This window comes from Hypanus sabinus, chromosome 25, assembly GCF_030144855.1.
Source record: "Hypanus sabinus isolate sHypSab1 chromosome 25, sHypSab1.hap1, whole genome shotgun sequence".
Taxonomy (NCBI): Eukaryota; Metazoa; Chordata; class Chondrichthyes; order Myliobatiformes; family Dasyatidae; genus Hypanus; species Hypanus sabinus.
The window spans coordinates 15,809,445-15,828,817 of record NC_082730.1 but is presented as its reverse complement, the minus strand read 5'-3'; the positions used below and the strand labels follow the sequence as shown (position 1 = coordinate 15,828,817).

Genomic DNA, 19,373 nt, shown 5'->3' with positions numbered 1-19,373 from the left:
AGAATTAGTAAAATAATTGTCCAATAGGAAGTGAAAATCTGCAGATGCTGGAAATCCAAGCAACACACACAAAATGCTGGAGGAACTCAGCAGGCCAGGCAGCATCTATGGAAAAGAGTACAGTCGACTTTTTGGGCCCAATAGTAAGTGTTACCCGATATATCCTGATACCTTTATGATCCCAAGGTTGTCTGGAAGTCAAGAATGAGGCATCAACCTTACTGCTTATGATGATTTTAAGTGTTACAGGAGTAGAAAATAGATAAGAAAAAGGAGCCAATTGAACAAAGAAAAAGGAAAAAAGAAGTCGTGGCCATCTCATACTCAGACTAGAGATAACAAAATGCCTGTGATAAAAATTAACCTATAAAACAGCCAGACTCAAGTGACTTAGCACTTACTGCTGAAAATTAAGAAGTTTCTGGAAAAATATAGAAGCAACTGTATCGTAATTACTGGAATTACTGTATCTGTATGTATATACAGTAGGTGATTATATAAAAATGCGAGCAAGCATAGAGAAGTTAAATTCCAAGAGAAGTAAAAGGAAATTCTATATCCCAATCCAACATGCCCAATAACCCTTTGTCTTTTCTTGGCATGGTTGATGACCTTGGTTCCTCGGCTTGAACAGGATGGCTACATGAAGGAGAGTTGGGCTTTCAAGGGCTATGTTCAGCCTGGGTGACTGCACTATGTCTGCGTACAGTCTTTGTCAGTTTATCATCTTGTCTCTTGCTTTACTGAACTTGCCCTCACAGAATAGGCTGTACAAAGTGTCCGCCAGCACACCACTTTAACGCTTCTTGCTGCTATTTCCACAAAACTACCAGTTCACACACCTTTAGGATGTGGGAGGGATCCGAGGCACCTGGTGGAAACCCATGCAGTTACAGGGAGAGCGCGCAGACTCCGCACAGTCTGCACCAGAGGTCAGGATTGAACCTGTTTCACGGAGCTGTGAAGAAAACCAGTTTAATTGTGCCACTCCATAAAAATTAAATAAACAATTCAGCAAATAAACAGGTCCCCATCGCCCACAACATGCCCTCTGAAGGCATACACTCAATTAGGAATTAGGAACAGCTTCTCTGCAATTGGATTTCTGAATGGATATTGAACCCATGAACATTACTTCACTACACTTCTATTTCTATTTTTTGCACTACTTTTTAATTTAACTATTTAATATATATACTTACTATTTCATATTTCAAAAATACCATATTTTTTCTATTAGAACCATAGAACGCTACGGCACAGTACAGGCCCTTCAGCCCTCCATGTTGTGCCAACCCATATAATCCTTAAAAAAAAGTACTAAACCCACACTATCCCATAACCCTCCATTTCTCTTTCATCCATGTGCCTGTCCAAGAGGCTCTTAAATACCCCTAATGTTTTAGCCTCCACCACCATCCCTGGCAAGTCATTCCAGGCACTCACAACCCTCTGTGTAAAAAACTTACCCCTGATGTCTCCCCTAAACTTCCCTCCCTTAATTTTGTACATACGCCCTCTGGTGTTTGCTATTGGTGCCCTGGGAAACTGACTATCCACCCTATCTATACCTCTCATAATCTTGAAGACCTCTGTCAAGTCCCCTCTCATTCTCCTACACTCCAAAGAGAAAAGTCCCAGCTCTGCTACCCTTGCTTCATGTGATTTGTTCTCCAATCCAGGCAACATCCTGGTAAATCTCCTCTGCACCCTCTCCATAACTTCCACATCCTTCCTATAATGAGGTGACCAGAACTGAACACAATACTCTAAGTGCGGTCTCACCAGAGATTTGTAGAGTTGCAACATGACCTCTCTACTCTTGAACTCAATCCCCCTGTTAATGAAGCCTAGCAACCCATAGGCCTTGTTAACTACCCTATCAACCTGCACAGCGACCTTGAGGGACGTATGGATTTGAACCCCAAGGTCCCTTTGTTCATCCACACTCTTCAGTAGCTGACCATTAATCCTGTATTCAGCCTTCAATATTTATATAAATATATGCAATTATATATTACATTGTACTGCAGCTACAAACACAAATTTCATGATATATGCCGATGATATTAAACCTGATTTTGACATTTAATTAAACTTTTTTAATATATTCTTATTACTGTAATTTATATTTTTTATTATTACGTAATGCAATGTACTGCTCCGTATAGCAACAAATTTCACAACATATGCCAGTGATGTTAAATCTGATTCTTTCCAACTATTATCATAATAGATTCCAAATGAAACTGAATTGTGATTTATGACTGTGTCCCTCTCCCACTGTTCTTGAAACATCTTTCTGCTCCGATCTCAGGATGTTTGACGTTGGTGGGCAGAGGTCGGAACGGAAGAAATGGATCCACTGTTTCGAGGGAGTTACCTGTATTATCTTCTGTGGTGCCCTCAGTGCTTATGACATGGTGTTGGTGGAAGATGATGAAGTGGTATGTAATTCTAAACCTGCGCCATGAAAACAAATAATCACACAACAATATTTTTAAAGCACTGGCGTAATTGGTTTCTGATCTAATTCCTCACGAGGTCAGAGCAAATGCTGAGATAATGGGATTAATGGATTTCTTCCGCATCAGGAAGTATTAAAAGTGTGATCCTTCAAATGAATGGCCAAGTTTCTTGTTGGCAAACATAAGAAGATACTTCGGGATGATCGAATCTTAGAAAGCTTATCGAATGGATGGAGGGCATTTGGCCTAGAGTCAATGCTAGCTAATGAAGAGCTTTCAGCTCTGGGTCCACAGCCCTGCTTTTCACAGCTCCTCAAGCTTTCTTTGAAGGTATAGAAGGTATCTGCCTCTGCCAAACATTCTCCACCTCTCCTCTAATTCTTACAGTTGCTTTAAGTCAATGCCTGCTTGTTTTGATCCTTCTGCTACGGGGAATAGGTCCTTCCTATTTACTCAGTTTGGGTCCTGCTTGACTTCACACACCTCTGTACAGTCTCCACTATCCTTCCACTGTTCCACATCAATATTCTGGTCCAGCCAATCTTTCCCTGTAGTGAAATGCCCTACCAACATCCTTGTAAAACCCCTTTACACTCCCTTACTTTGTAGCAGTGATTCAGATTAATTTACTGCCTTTAACACCAGACTGCAATGAACCTCCTTGTTTGCATGAAGCTCGCAGAGTAGACAGTGTAACATACAAAATGCTGGGGGAGCTCAGCAGGTCAGGTAGCATATATGGATATGAATAAATAGTTGATGTTTTGGGCTGGAGGCCATGGACTGAAATGTCAGAACAGGAATGGGAATGGGAATGAAAGTGTTTGACCACTGGGAAGTTCCACTTTTGGCAGATGGGGCAGAAGTGCTTGACAAAGAGATTCCCCAATTTCCAATGGGTCTCATCAATGTTGAGTAGGTCACATCAGGAGCACTGGACTTAATAGGTAGGTGATTCACCCCAGCAGATTCATAGGTGAAGTGTTGCCTCACGTGGAAGGGCTGTCTGAGGACCTGACTGGAGGTGAGGGAGGAAGTAAATTGGCAGGTGTGGCACTTTGGCCTCATGCAGGGATAAGTTCCAGGAGGGAGATTAGTGCAGAGGGATGAATGGACAAGGAGTCATGGAGGGTACAATTCCTGTGGAAAGTGGAGCGAATGAGAGATATGTTTGGTGGCAGGCACCCTTTGGAGATGGCAGAAGTTGTGGAGGATGTTAGATACAAGGACAAGAGGAGCTCTATAATTGTTAAGGCGATGGGAAGATGGTGTGAGTGGGGATGTTCAGGAAATGGAGGAGATGTGGATGAGGGCAACATTAATGGTAGAGGAAGGGAAACCTGTTCTTTGAAGAAGGAAATCTGCATCTTGGGAACAGATGCAGCAAAAATGAAGGAAATGGGAAAAGGGAATAGCATTTTTACAGGAGGCAGGTTGGGAAGAGGTATAGTTTTGATGAAACTATTATACTTCCTGAAGTAGTGCAAGCTTACAGTAGGAAAGTATAATCTGAGGTGAGTTTTGTTCTGTACAGCTAGATTGCATTTACCACAGGGTCAACCTATGTGCGACCCTGATCTTGCCTCATTAACACACTTCAGCTTGTTACTGAAAAAAGCTGGATTTAATTTAGTTTGACGTCCTTATGTGATTATGTCGGGTACATTCAGTGTGATAGCTGAATTGTCGTGATTGGGCCTCATTTGAGAGAACATTGCTTGCGTGATCGGAATGTTCAATGACTCATTTAGTGCTTTCCCTGACTGCAGTGCAGAACGCCAAGGACAGATTAGCTTCAGTGGTCACTGGGATTGCATGAAGGCAATTTGTCATAACTGAACCCAATATGGTAAACCAGCCACTCAATGGAAAGCCTCGGAGAGATATTCCACAGCTATAATATGTTGTCAGCCTTCTACCATCTACACTACTGTGAATTGAAAACACTGCTACTGTACATTATAGAAAATGTTGATTGCATATGAATTCACTAATATTCAGTTCAAAGCTTCACAGTCAAGGCATCTGTTATTTGAATTTTCATTATTTACCTGTGGAAGGCCACATCTCAGCTTGTGAACTGTAGAACAAGGAATAAGGAGGTCCACTGGGAACATTGAAAAGGCAAGGGTTGTGAATTGAAGACAGAGGCTGAAAAGGGCAGGCTTTCCTGGGATTAGAGGACTGTGTTGGGCAAAAGGAGTGTTTGGCTATTGTTGCTTGGCGTTTTCTGTTCTGTTCTGCTGAGCATGCCGGGCATGCCATGTTGGCATCGGAATGTGTGGCGACACTTGTGGGCTGCCCCCAGCACATCCTTGGCCGTGTAGGCTGTTAACACAAATGACTTGGTTCTCTGTGTGGTTCGATGTACAGGTGAGAAATAAATCTGGGTCTGAGTCACTTTGGGATGCATATTGAACTTTATAAGGAAACCATCATCATCATTATGTGTTGTGTTGTATGATGTGGGTGATCGTGGTCATGATTTAATCTGTTTACTGAGTGAGGGATTGTTCCCTTCATGCTGTTGCTCTATCCATGACCATGATTTTTCTTGGCAAATTTTACAGAAATGGTTTGCCATTACCTTCTTCTGGGCAGTGTCTTTACAAGACAAATGACCCCCATTATCAATGCCCTTCAGTGATTGTCTACCTGACATCAGTGGGGGGATAACCAAAACTTGTGATATGCACCATCTGCTCATACGGCCATCCATCACCTGCTCCCATGGCTTCACATGACCCTAACCCTGGGGCTATCAGGTGCTATACCTTGCCCAAGGATGATCTCCAGGCGAGCAGAGGGAAGGAACACCTTACACCTCATTTGATAGAGACATATCTCCGACCCACCACCTGCTTATTAGGAAAGCCTGCCCAGTTTAATATTCTCAGCTTTCATTCTCCCAGCAAACTACTGATGCAAAACCTCACCATCCTGTTAGCTAGGGAAATGAGCATAGAAACAGGTCCTTCAGCCCATCTGGTCCATGCTGGTCATTAAGTGTCAATCAAGTCTGTAGACTCCTACCTTCACGCTCTTACCTAAGAACATAGAATGTAGAGTCATAGAGCACTGCAGTACAGAATCAGGCCCTTTGGCCCATCTAGTACATGCCAACCTGTTTTTCCTGTCAAGTCCATCTACCGACACCCGGACCATAGCCTCTACACCCCTCCTATCAGTGTTCTTCTCCAAACATCTTACAAAAGTTACAATTGAACTTGCATCTAACACTTCTGCTGACAGCTCACTCTACAGTGGCACCATGTTTGAGAGAAGAGGTTCTCCTTCAGATTGACTTAAGTATCTCATCTTTCACCCTAAAAGCCAGAGTTTCCCAACTTTTTTATGCCATGGACCCCTACCATTAGCTGAGGGACCCCAGGTTGAGAACCCCTGCTCTAAACCTATGACTTTTAGTATTGGTCTCACCCAACCCTAGGGGAAAGAGTCTGCAAGTGTTTATGCCTCAATTTTGTATACTTCTATCAAATCTTCCCTCATTCCCTTATGCTCCATGAATAAAGTCCTAACCTATTGAACCTCTCCCAACTCAAGTCCCAGCAATGTCCTTGTAAAATTTCACTGTACTCTTTCAAGATTATTGATATCTTTTCTATAGGTAGATGACCAGAATTGCACACAATATTTCAAATTTGACCTCATGACATCTTATATAACTTCAGTATAATATCCCAACTTTGTACTCTATTCTTGGATTTATGAAGGCCAATATGTCAAAAGCTCCCATTTATGACCCAAACTATCGGTGATACTACCTCCAAGAAATTATGAAAAGGCTCCCAGGATCCTTTGTCCTACCACATACCTCAACACCCTACCATTCATTGTGTAGGTCCTGCTATTGTTTGTCCTGTCACAGTGCCACACCTCACACATGTCTGCATTAAATTCCATCTGCTATTTTTCAGCCCATTTTCCAGCTGGTCCAGATCTTTGATAGCCTCCCCTGTTCTCCATGACATCCCTAATCTCAGTGCCATCCACAAATTTGTTGATCCAGTTTACCAAATTTTTGTCTAAATTATTAATATAGGTGACAAACAACAATGAACCCACATTGATCCCTGTGGTACACCATAGTCACAGGGCTCCTGTCAGGGAGGCAACATCTACAGCACCCTCTGGCTTCACTCGCTGACTATGCCGTTGCTAACTTACTATTTCATCCTGAATACCAAGTGACTTAACCTTCTGAACCAGCCTCCCATACGAGACTTTGTCAAAGTCCAAGTCGGTAACATTCACTGCCTTTCTTTCATTAACCATCCTCATAGTCTCCTCAAAAATCTCCAGCTGTGGTCTCACCAGTAACTTGCACAGATGTAACATGACAACCCAACTCTTGTACTGCATAATTACAAGAAGTTCAGCAGATGCTGGAAACCTAAAGCAACACAAACAAAATGTTGGAGGAACTCAGCAGGTCAGGCAGCATCTATGGAAATGAACAGTCAACTTTTCGGGCTGTGACACTTCTTCAGGACTGGAAAGGAAGGGGGAAGACCCAGAATAAGAAGGTGGAGGGAGGGGAAGAAGGATAGCTAGAAGGTGATAGGTAAAGCCAAGGGAAAGGGAAAGGGCTGGAGAGCAAGGAATCTGATAGGAAAGAAGAGTGGACCATAGGAGAAAAGGAAGGAGGAAAAGAGGTAACAGGCCAGAATTCAGAATAGAAGAAGAGGGGAGGGGTAGGGGATTTTTTAACCTGAAGGAGAAATAGCTATTCATGCCACCAGGTTGGAGGCTACCCAGATAGTATATAAGGTGTTGCTTCTCCATCCTGAGGATGACCTCATCTTGGCGTGAGAGGAGGCCATGGACTGACATGTTGGAACAGAAATGGGAATTGGAATTAAAATGTTTGGCCACCTGGAAGTTCCACTTTTGATGGATGGAGTGGAGGTGCTCAATGAAACAGTCCCCGTTTACGACAGGTCTCACCAATGTAGAGGAGGCTGCATTGGAAGCACCAGATATAATAGCAGATTTGCAGATGAAGTATTCCCTCACCTGGAAGGACTACTTGGAGCGCTGAATGGAGGCGAGGGAGGAGGTGAATGGGCAGGTTGAGCAATTATGCCACTTGCAGGGATAAGTGCCAAGAGGGAGATTAATGGTGAGGGACAAATGGACAAGGGAATCACGGAGGAAGCAATCATAGCAGAAAGCATGCCCTGACTGATGAAGGCAAGCATACCAAATGCTCTCTTCAAAGTTCAAAGTAGATTTACTATATATGTATACTCTATAAAACTTTGAGATTTGTCTTCTTACAGTTAGCTGCAAAACAAGAAACAAAATGAAACCCATTTAAAAAAAACAGACAGCAAAAGAATCAAACACTCAATGTGTAACAAAAAGAAGAAACCATGCAAACAATATAAAATAAACAAAAAAGCACAGAACATGAACCTCAGAGACATCGAAAGTGAGTCCACAGCCACAGAGCTGAGACAAGTGAAGCTGGTGCAGGAGCCCAATGGTTGCAGGCCACAGCCACAGAGTCAGTTCAGTGTTCTGCCAGTTCAGTTCTTCACCACTCTGTCTACTTTTAGGGCAATATGTACTTGTAGTCCTAGGTCTGTTTGTTTCTACGACATTTTCCAGGTCCCTATCAGTCACTATGTAAGTCTTGCTCTGGTTTAACTTCCCAAAAATGGAAAACAGTGTTCTTGTCTGAGTTCAATGCCCTTGCCAAGCAGAGAGGCTCAAGTGAGTTTCCGTTGGATTAGGTCCCTGAATGTTTCCACATAACAACAATTTACAGCACTCAGACACCCCAGCTTGTTTCATTATGCAGAACTTACGAGCCTGCAATGCACAGAGCAGTTAGCCCACAGAATCACGTTGCTCTGAAAGGGATGAAGTGGATATTGGTGCATTGTTACTGGAACTGGACAACTTTGCAGTTGAAGTCATTGAGTTCTAAAGTCATACAGCATGGCTTTGGCCAAACTCCACCACGTTGACCAAGACTCCCAGTCAAAGCAATGAGAAAACATTTGGAACAGAGGAGGCTGAGGGAATCTTAACCGGGGTGTATAAAATTGTGATGGGCCCAGATAATAAGTAGGACCTGAAATGTTAGCTCTGATTTCCTTTCCAGAGATGCTGTCCGGCCCATTGAATATTTTCAGCATTTTCTGTCTTTGTTTCTGGAACCATTTCCCTGAGCTACAGGGTCGTAAAACAAAGGGCTTAGATATTAAGTGATCAGTTAGAAGGATGTAAATGGTGATGAGGGTGTTTATGGAATTTACTGCCTGAAAAGGAAGAAGCAGATCCCTCCACACACTAAACTAATACTTGGATATGTACTGGAGTACGCTGTTTCGTGACTGACTTCAAGTCCCTAAACTCTGAATTTCCTCTATATTTCCCCTCCCACGATCTCCTTCTTTTAAATATTTCAGTTGCTTGTATCCCCTTATGTGGCTGGTAACAAACTTTGATTGATAACTCTCCTGCGAAGAGACCCTGGCATGACCCTGGTGGAGCAGACTTGATGGGCCAAATTACCTACTTTTGCTCTTATGTCTTATAGTCTTATGTTAAGGTGCCATAAAATGACAAGTTGCTATTGCTTGACAGTACTCAAAGACCTAATCCATTTACAACTGCTAGTTGCCAATCAGTCAGCTGCCACCTGATTAGGCACACCTGTACACTTGCTTGTTAATGCAAATATCTAATCATCCAATCATGTGGCAGCAACTCAAATAAGAGTATGGAGACATGGTCAAGGGGGCCAGTTGTTGTTCTGACCGAACATCAGAATGGGGATGAAATGTAATCTAAGTAACTTTGACCATGAAATGATCAAAGTTGGTCATTTGATCATTGGTGCCAGATGGGGTGGTTTGAGTATCTCAGAAACTGCTGATCTCCTGGGATTTTCATACACAACGGCCTCAGGAGCTTACAGAGAAAGGTGCAAGAAACAAAAAAAAATAACAATGAGGTATGAACACCTAGTTAATGACAGAGGTTGGTGGAGAATGGCCAAACTGCTTTAAGCTGAGAGGAAGGTGACAGTAACTCAAAAAAAAATATGTTACAACAGTGGTGTGGAGAAGAACATCTATGAACATACAACACGTCAAACCTTCAAGTGGATGGGCTGCAGAAACAGAAGACCATAAACATACACTCAGTGGCCTCTTTATTAGGTACAGGAGGTACCTAATAAAGTGGCTACTGAGTGTAGGCCATCTCTACCCAATTCTAGTTGGCGGCTTCAGGGTCATTTAAAGTGGAACAGATTAAACCTTTCAATCAGCATTTAATTCAAGAGATTGAAGGTAGAATACAGAACTTCAGAGAAGGTCGAACAATCAACGGGAAGTTGCAAATCCTCCCTCAGCATCTTTCTGTGACACATTTCTCACTTGCCCAACCCCTGTGGGACTAGGTAATAATTGGTACTTCTAAAACTCACTTCTAGCTCTGTTGTCAGCTTTAAATTTGCAAATGTACTTAACTCTTAACAAACCAAGAGCTTTAATCCTACATCCAGAACCCTTATTTTTAAGTTTGCTGCTGGAAAATAAAGGGATAGAAAATCCTTCATTTTATAAAGGCATATGTCAGGAAATTATAATCTCTGGTTTAACCTCAGCTGTCATTGCGTCCCGTTCTGTGCATTGCTCTCTATGAAGATGCAAGGTCTTTGTGAGGATGTGGGGCAGGTTAATTCAAGTGTCAGTAAGGATGAGACATATTGAATATCTGGAGGGTTAGGATAAAATAGAAATATTCTATTAGAGTAGCGTTAATGGAGGGCTTTGACTGAGTAACTACAAAGAAACTGTTTTCACTTAACAATAGGTACAGACTTAAAATAAGCATCACCAAAAAAGTGGAAAAATTAAGGTAAAATAAAAATATTGAGCTGACGTAAATACACTGCCTATATACGCAGTAGGAGCAAATTTAGTGCTAATTTTCAAAAATGTATTAGATGGTTTCTTGAAAAGGGAAAATAATTATTGAGGAAAGAGCAGGGATTATTCTAAAAGCTGATCGTGTGCTGCATAATTTGTGGAGAAGAACTTGCCTCTGCATTATTACAAAATTGTGCTCTAGTGCCAGACCACAAATGGAGCAGATGAGGGGAAAATTAAACGAGGTCTCACATTTAACAGGTAAAGTGATGTTGAGATGCAACAGTGAGAGATGAACAAGGAACATGTTTTTAAAAATTTAATTTACAATTTGATATCTAATCGTTTCTACCACCATGTTTATACTTCCCGCAAGTTCCTTCTCACTGATCTTCCTCCCACAGCAGTACCTTTCATCCCTTGAAAACAGTTATATTATTAACTCCATTGCTGCATGCAAAGCAAGTTCCAAATCCTAACTAAATCCTAACTAATCCTAAATAGGTGTATTCAGAGAAAATATTTGGGATTGGGTTAGGTTAACTGAACAATAGCAGAGGCTCAGTACATTTTATAGGTCACTTTGCTTTTCTAATTATCAACTCTGCTCTGACCACTGCAGTGTTATCCTGAAGAAATCAATAACATGTGCTATATTTGCAGCAGAAGCACAAGGGATTCTGTAGATGCTGGAAATCCAGAGTAGCATTCACAAAATGCTGGAGGTACTCAGCAGGTCAGGCAGCATCTATGGAGTGGAATAGAATTAACATTCAGGTGGAGACCCTTCATCCTCTCCATAGATGCTGTCTGACCTGCTGAGTTCCTCCACCACTTTGTGTATTACTTTATATTTACAACAAATGGGCATGTGTTGTGCATGGAAATGACAATTTCCAGGGTTCAGGCTGGTTTTGGGTTGACTACAGATGAGCTGCATTTTAATGTTAGACTCACATAGGCCTCCATCCCTGTGTAAGGAAGTTTCTCCTTCCTCCAAAATTTAGCAAATATGAACAGGACAAAGTGATACTGTTTTATCATCTCTGCTCTTTTCCCACAAGAACCGAATGCACGAGAGTCTCCATCTCTTCAACAGTATCTGCAACCACAGGTACTTTGCAGCCACCTCCATTGTACTCTTCCTGAACAAGAAGGATCTATTCGAGGAAAAAATCAAAAAAGTTCATTTGAGCATCTGCTTCCCAGACTACGATGGTATTTTTTTATTTCATTCCATATTTCTTAGTAGGAAATGTGACAATAGATTGAGGAATGATTTCAAATAGCTATCATTTACTAATCATTCCCAATCCAGTTAATTGTTTAAACGGCCTGACCACATTTGTTTCAAGGGAACTGTTGCTGATCTCGCTTGTACCCGCCTTCTGTACTATGAATTGAAACACAGCGGCACACACCAGTGCAACTGATTTGCTCTCAATTCTCTACTGACTGTTAACTCAAAACTTCTTGAACAGTGGGGTGGGACTGATTATGTATCTAATCCTTTGCTTTACATCAGCTAGTGTAACTAGATTAATCTAGGTACTCCGAGACATCTAGTGACCTAGATTAAAAGTCACTGCAGGCAAATGTTTACATTTCAAATTAATTTTTTGTTATTTAAGATATCTCTAAGTAAAATCATTTCAATATTTGAAATCATTTTTATATTTTTAATTACCTACACTGCTGGCATTCTATCTCTGTCCATCCCTGGTCATCTTCTCTACTGTGCCCCACTTTAATTATTTAAATCTATTTGAATGCATCTTTTTCACTAATATTCTGCTGTCAGAGGATGTCGGGCACTGTGTGAGTGGAGCCTCAGTATTGGCCGCCTGAGACCGGGTCACTGCTCACAGATCTCACCAACTCATCCATATGTACAGGTCGATCTAAGGCCGACTGGAGTCTTTAGAAAAGCATGACAGGCCAGGATGAATGTTAACACTAGACCAGATCCCTGATTGCTTTGACCTGCACGTTCTCTGCACCATTTTTGTGTTAAAATAAAGTGGACGCGTCACTTAGATCGTTGCTCTGTCACGTGTGATCTTGTCTGTCATTTTTCACACACCATGCATCGATGTTGTTCATTGTATGTAAGGTTCGCTGCCCTCCAATTCTAGGTCCCAATACGTACGAAGATGCCGGCAATTACATCAAGGCCCAATTCCTGGACCTCAACATGCGAAAAGATGTCAAAGAAATCTATGCACACATGACATGTGCCACTGACACTCAAAATGTCAAGTTTGTTTTCGATGCTGTGAAAGACATCATTATTAAAGAAAATCTTAAAGATTGTGGACTTTTCTAAACACGGGAGCTTTAATCCATTATCAGGTATGTTGGTATGCACTGTTGAAATATTTATTATCTTCAGTTACTGTCCTGATAAGTTTGCATCTTAAAATGGTATGTTCACAAATAGAAGATTGAGAATAATCTCTGCATGTTAATGATTATGTTCTCTTTTGTACACATGCACATAGCAATCTGAAATATTAAGTTACTGACTTTTAGCTAAGCTATATGTGGTCTATCAGTTTTTAAAAAAAATATTTAGAGAAGGGTTCCCAACTTGGGGTCCACAGACAAAAATTACTGGATATGGTCCAGTCCATCATGGGTAAAGCCTCACCACCATTGAGCACGCCTACACGAAACATTGTTGTTGGAAAGCAGCATCAATCATCAAGGATCCTCACACCCAGGATGGGGTCTCTTCTCCTTGCTGCTATGAGGAAGAATGTACAGGAACCTCAGAACTTGTGACCAGATTCAGGAACTGTTATTATCCTTCAACTATCAAGCTCTTGGACCAAAGGGAATAACATTATTCAACTTCAGTTGCCCCATCATTGAAATACTTCCATAAACCTATGGATTCACTTTCTAGGACTCTTCATTTCCCATTCTCAATAGTTATTGCTTACTTACTTACTATTATTATTCCTTTCTTTTTATATTTGCACATTGGTTGCTTGTCAATCCTGTTAGGTACGGTCTTTCATTGATTTTATTATGCCTCTTTTATTTACTGTGACTGCCCAAGAAAAAGAATCTCAGGGTTGTATATATGTAGCTTGATAATAAATTTATTTTGAACTTTGATGTAGCATAATGCAAAAAATGATGCAAAAATGCAATAAGCATAACAAACACAATAAAATACAATACATATAAATTCATATACAGACTGATTGTACATAAAATGATGCTAAGTACAAGAGTATCTGTATATAAGGTGACTGACAGGAAATAAAGTAGTAGTGGGGAGTGTGGTTGTGTGTAAGTGTTGGTCACCCTGATGGCTTGGGGTAAGTAAGACTGCTGTTGCTTTTCTATAGCCTCTTCCTTGATGGGAATGGACAAACAATCCGTGAACAGAGTGAAAAGAATCAAACTTATCCGCCTGGTTATAATTACCTCCAGTTTTGGAGCTCTGGCTCCATGTAATGTTTATATCATAACAAAGAGTCTGAAGATATTGGAGTAATTTCCTTTGAAACCAGCTGGGTACCCTCCCTGCTCTGAGTGGGCTATGATTGTGCATGTAACGTGCTGCATTCTATTCTGGTGAAATTACCTTGTTTTTATTGGAATAAGCTCTGTGGTTTCCAAGTCTCCTGCTCTGCAGACTGTGGCCAGTTATTCCATATCGCTCACTTACTCTGAAGGTTATCCTCTCCTTGAACTGAAGTGATTCCTTTGTTAGCAATTTTCCACTGATGCTGTAAATTGGAACGTTCCACAATTCTGAAGCAGTATTGATGAAAGAGAGGTGTTCTTAACAACTGAGGATTGCTGAGACAAATTTTGGAAGAAGTTTAATATGCATTGTTACAATAAAGCAAATTTCTGTTCTTGCAATCCATCTTTTCTATTTAAAGCTGTTGCTTACCCTGCTGTATGTCTCCATTTTACTGCTAAAATGTTTGTTCATTTGATTTATCTTAAAACTGGAAACCTAATATGCTCTCTTTTCTCCTCAGGATCCTTGGGCTCTGCCTTTACAGATTTCTAATTAAGCATGCATCAGAACAATGATTGATTCTGCATGAAAACTCCCTTTAACAGACCATTTAATCATAACAGTTAAACAAGCAGCAAAGTAGCTTGATGTAATTCACTGGGCGTACTATATTATTTTTCACCATTATTAAACCCAGCTAATGTTTGTCTCGGTTATAGAAGGTTCTTCTGGATCTTTCAATCACTGGTTCAGGAATTTTAAGATCTTGTGTTGGCTTTATCACAAATAATCACCCCTTTTGCTTTTACTTAAACCAATAATGGAATGGAATAATATAAATTAGATGCTACAATCCTCCATCACTTATTTTATCTATCTGTGTTTATAAATAAATTGTTTGATGATATGTATTTAGTTTACTATGGTAGTTTGGTTATACATTTAATTCACGTGAATTAATTCTACTATTCAGGTGAATTACTGGTTCACCCCTAAAGACCTACAACAAATGGTATCATATGTACTCATGTTTTAAGTACAGGTATTGTTTAACAAATTTAAAAAAAATTTGAAAATGCTGAGTATTAGTGACACTGTCAATCCTGGCACCTATCTCATTATGTGTTAAAACTAGAAGTAAGCTCAGATTTATGCACAAGCAAAATATAGAATAAAAATGTGGGCATGATTGTTAACATTTCACCCCTCAGGTCCACCTTTATTCTCATAGGCAAATATACACACGGTTTAGATGCCATGAAATTATTTGGCCTTTTGTAGCAGCAGCACAGTACAAGTGATGTGGCATTTGCAATGGATTTAAGGGAAGTTGTTTGCATCAATGTGAATATTAGTTATAATTCACTGTAAAATACCCTTCAAATATTGTTTTATAGCACAATGCAAAATGAGTTTTTAATGTAAAAGTTGTAACTAAAGTCCAGGATAGTAACTGGTCCTTACAATTGTTTGTAAATCAATGCCATAGACAATTATTTTATATCTTCCATAGAGTTTATTTATTTCATAATGGTGTCCAAATTTTTATTAGCTGTGCATGGTCTATTAAAGCTAATGTGAAAGTTGTCTTTTGTTTTCTGTAGGAATTTTTCAAAGTGATTAATTAGCCAGCTCATGGACAACATGTGATCCTGGAAATCTTTGTGGGTAGCTTTCTTGTAAGTCAGCAATAAATAGTATTTTGGATTCCTACTAGTTTTGCCCTACAGATGTTGAATGTTGTTAACATTTTCCATTCCAGTTTGGATGTCCAGTATTTTGCTTCTTTCTTAGTATTCAACACCCTATCTTGTATAGCATAAACCTTAACTTTATTTCACAAATTAAATTTTAACATTTCCCAGTGTTGCCACTAGTCCAACATTTGAAGATCATCTGTGGATAACATTAATTGCAAAGAAATTTTGTTTAAATGCATTTAAAAATATAGAATATGACTGATGCAAATAATATTTATTGTGGCAGGTTTGAAATGCATTTTAAGAATTATAAAAAACTAATTCCAGTTACTTATCTCTTTATATTTGTGATAATCTGATTCTATTCCATGAAACTATGTCAGAGCTAGTGAAGCTGCTGTCTCACAAGTCACATAAGCTGGCTTCAGTGAGCACCCTGAGTTAAGCATGTATGGGTTGCCCCAAGTGCTCTGATTTTCTCCTACTTCCAAAAACTGCAGTTTGGTAAGGTTAAAAATCAATTTTCTTGCAGACATTTACAGAACAAAACAATAGAATCAATGGAAAAGAACTAGACTGAAAGACAACCAATGTGCAAAAGACAAACAGTGCAAGTGGAAAAATAATGGTTATAAATATATAATAGTGAAAACATGAGTTGTAGAATCCTTGAAAGTGATGGGAATGGATTAAATAATGGTAGCATAGTGTAGGTTTATAGTGTCGTGAAACAGAAGCTTCTAGAAATAGGTAGAATATGTTGGTTAGGAAGGCATGTTGAATACTATTATTAACAAGGCACAGAAAGTATGAATATATGATTTAGGCAGTTGGAAAATTTTTCAGTTCAAACTTCAGGAAATCATAATTATTTTGAACTTGAAGAATAATGAAGATCAAGAGAGGGAGCATTAGGGCTCATTAATTAAGTTGCACAAAAAAGGATGAAAATAAAGTCAAAGAAAAGTTTTCATTGTCTCAGAGCTCAAAAAGATTAACTACAAACTTTATGACTAAGCTTTTGCTTTGATGAAGTAATAGATTCACAAAGTGAACAATGAAATTGAGTTAAGATTCCTACTGGGAAAACTCAGCTTATATTGAATTGAAACACACACAAAATGCTGGTGGGACACAGCAGGCCAGGCAGCATCTATAAGGAGAAGCACTGTCGACGTTTCGGCCCGAAACTTGAACAGTGCTTCTCCTTATAGATGCTGCCTGGCCTGCTGTGTCCCACCAGCATTTTGTGGGTGTTGTTTGAATTTCCAGCATCTGCAGATTTCCTCGTGTTTGTGCTTATATTGAATTGAATTAGTTTTACTTCTTAATTTCTTCACATACATGAGCAAAGATCTTTAAGTTATGTCTCTGTCTATAGTAATAAATTGTATTAATTTGTAATAAATAGTGCGTACAACAGCGCAGTCATTATAGCATAGAAGAACAATTGTATCAGTGTGAATTAATCAGTCTGATGGGCTGGTGAAGAAGCTGTCCCAGAGTCTGTTAGTCCTGGCTTTAAAGCTGCAGTACCATTTTCCTGATGGTAGCAGCTGGAAGTTTGAGGTTGGGGTGTCTTGGATCCCCAATGATCCTTCAGGCCCTTTTTATGCACCTGTTTCTGTAACCGTCCTGAATAGTGGGAAGTTCACATCTACAAACTTGCTGGGCTGTCCACACCACTCTCTGCAAAATTCTGAGATTGAGTGAAGTACAGTTCCCATACCAGGCAGTGATGCAGCCAGTCAGGATGCTCTCAATTGTGCCCCTGTAGAAAGTCCGTAGGATTTGGGGACTCATGCCAAACTTTTTCAGCTGTCTGAGGTTGTTTTCTTCACCACACAGCCAGTATGAACAGACCATGTGAGATCCTCGGTATGTGTACACTGAGGAACCAAAAGCTGTTCACCCTCTCAACCCCAGATCCATTGACGTCAATAGGTTAGCCTGTCTCCATTCCTCCTGTAGTTCACAAACAGCTCCTTTGTTTTTGTGAATTTATGGGAGAGATTGTTTTCTTGACATCACTATGTCAGGGTGATGACTTCTCTGTAGGTTGTCTCATTATTTGAGATAAGGCCAATGAATATAGTATTGTCAGCAAATTTAATTAGCAGATTGGAGCTGTGGGTCCAATAGTCACTTTTCCATAAGTGTGTCCATATTCAGTTATTGGATATCCATGATTTTTGTATACTCAGATTTGGGGTCCTTGATACTTCATTTTTTTTTGCTGAAAAAGGAGATTATTAAAGAAAAAGGACAGCTCATCCAGAGGTAGTGTGATTTTAAATTAGAAATGTTTCCATGTTGAAACAGTCAAAACAAGAATCCAATGATAACCCTGAACTTCAAACAGCTTGTATCCCCCATTTAAAGTATATAAAGTATTTAAAATTATCACTATTCACAATTAGTATTTGTACAAACAAGACTCATTAGTCACATTCCAAGAGCAGCATTTTCAGCAGAAACTTCTCATTCGGTGAAACCACTACTCAGTAGATATATTGAATAAAACTGACAGAATTGCAGTTTGACAATTTTATAGATTGCTGAGGCACCACCTTGAAGCTACTACTTCTGAGTGGACAATCAATATTTTGGATGATTCTAAGAAACACTAGAAAATACTAGTTAAAGAAACTGATCAAATAATCAAACTAGCTATCACCAGTATTAAAGCTTAGTGAGGTATTACCAAGATAAACACCTGACAGAATATAGAGTAAAAGGCAAAGGAGAGTCAATGGATGTTGTCTACTTGAATTTAAGGTTTTAAACAAGATGCTGCTAAATAAAGCAGGAACACCTTTCATATTCCAGGAAAAATACTAGCTTGGATAGAAGAATGGCTGAATGACAAAACAGAGTGGGAATAAAGGTGGCTTTTTCTGATTGACTGTGGTGACTATTGGTGTTCTGTAGGGGTTGGTGATGGGTCAGTTTCTTTTCACATTAATGATCTGCATGACAGAGTTGAAGGCTTTGCAACTAAATTCACAGATGATACCAGTTGAAAGCAACAAAGTAGCAGTTTTTTAAAATACACAAAATGTTAGGCCATATATTGTAAGCTTTAGATATTTTTTTTCCCTGATTCTAGCCCATACATCTTTTTAGGCCTCACTGTTGTAGCAGCAGTACCTTGTAAATACCATCTAAATTTTTCAAAGTAGTAAAACTATTCACCTCAAAAGTATAAAGGTCATATGAGCATCTGGTTTTCTGCAAAATATCCGATGAATCCTTTTATTGTACAATTCATCAATTTATATTTTGTAAATAAAGCTGGATTTACTTCATCCATTATCCACATCTAAAAATCCTGACATCATCTGAATCAGCCACATGGATAATTCTAAATAAAATATCCCCCAAAACATGGAGATATAGACTGTTGTGATTTTATTTCTCAGATTTTAGCAAATGATTAACAGCACTCACTGATTCAATATTCAATTGAAATCAAAGGTCTCCCAAATACATGGGTAATTTCTTCTCTGCATTTTCTTCTGCAAATTTGATGCTATCTGGTGAATAAAACCAAGGTCTGAGAGGCTGCATAGAGTTTTGAGAATATTAACTGCATACTATACAAAGGATGGAAATAATAAACCTGGGCCATTTTGAAGCCACGGTGTTGCTTTTGCTAACATTAGAAGCACTAGTTTCCTTCCCCCTCCCAATCTCACAACTACCTCTGGTAGTTGAGCATCGATGTCCAATGGGTAAAAACAAACTGGAATAATGTTGTTGGGATAAGTAACCTTACAGTGATGAAAAACTTCCACACAACTCACTAAAG

General features: G+C 39.6%; 1 protein-coding gene across 1 annotated transcript in view; it reads left to right on the top strand.

Annotated features, from left to right (window-relative positions):
- The window catches only part of LOC132381043 (guanine nucleotide-binding protein G(t) subunit alpha-2), a 62,442-nt gene extending 49,738 nt beyond the window's left edge, over nucleotides 1-12,704 (top strand). Inside the window, exons 6-8 of the mRNA XM_059950157.1 lie at nucleotides 2,318-2,447; nucleotides 11,443-11,596; nucleotides 12,514-12,704. Coding sequence (XP_059806140.1) covers nucleotides 2,318-2,447; nucleotides 11,443-11,596; nucleotides 12,514-12,704 — 475 coding nt within the window. The remainder of the gene's footprint in view (nucleotides 1-2,317; nucleotides 2,448-11,442; nucleotides 11,597-12,513) is intronic.
- Nucleotides 12,705-19,373: the final 6,669 nt, after the last annotated feature.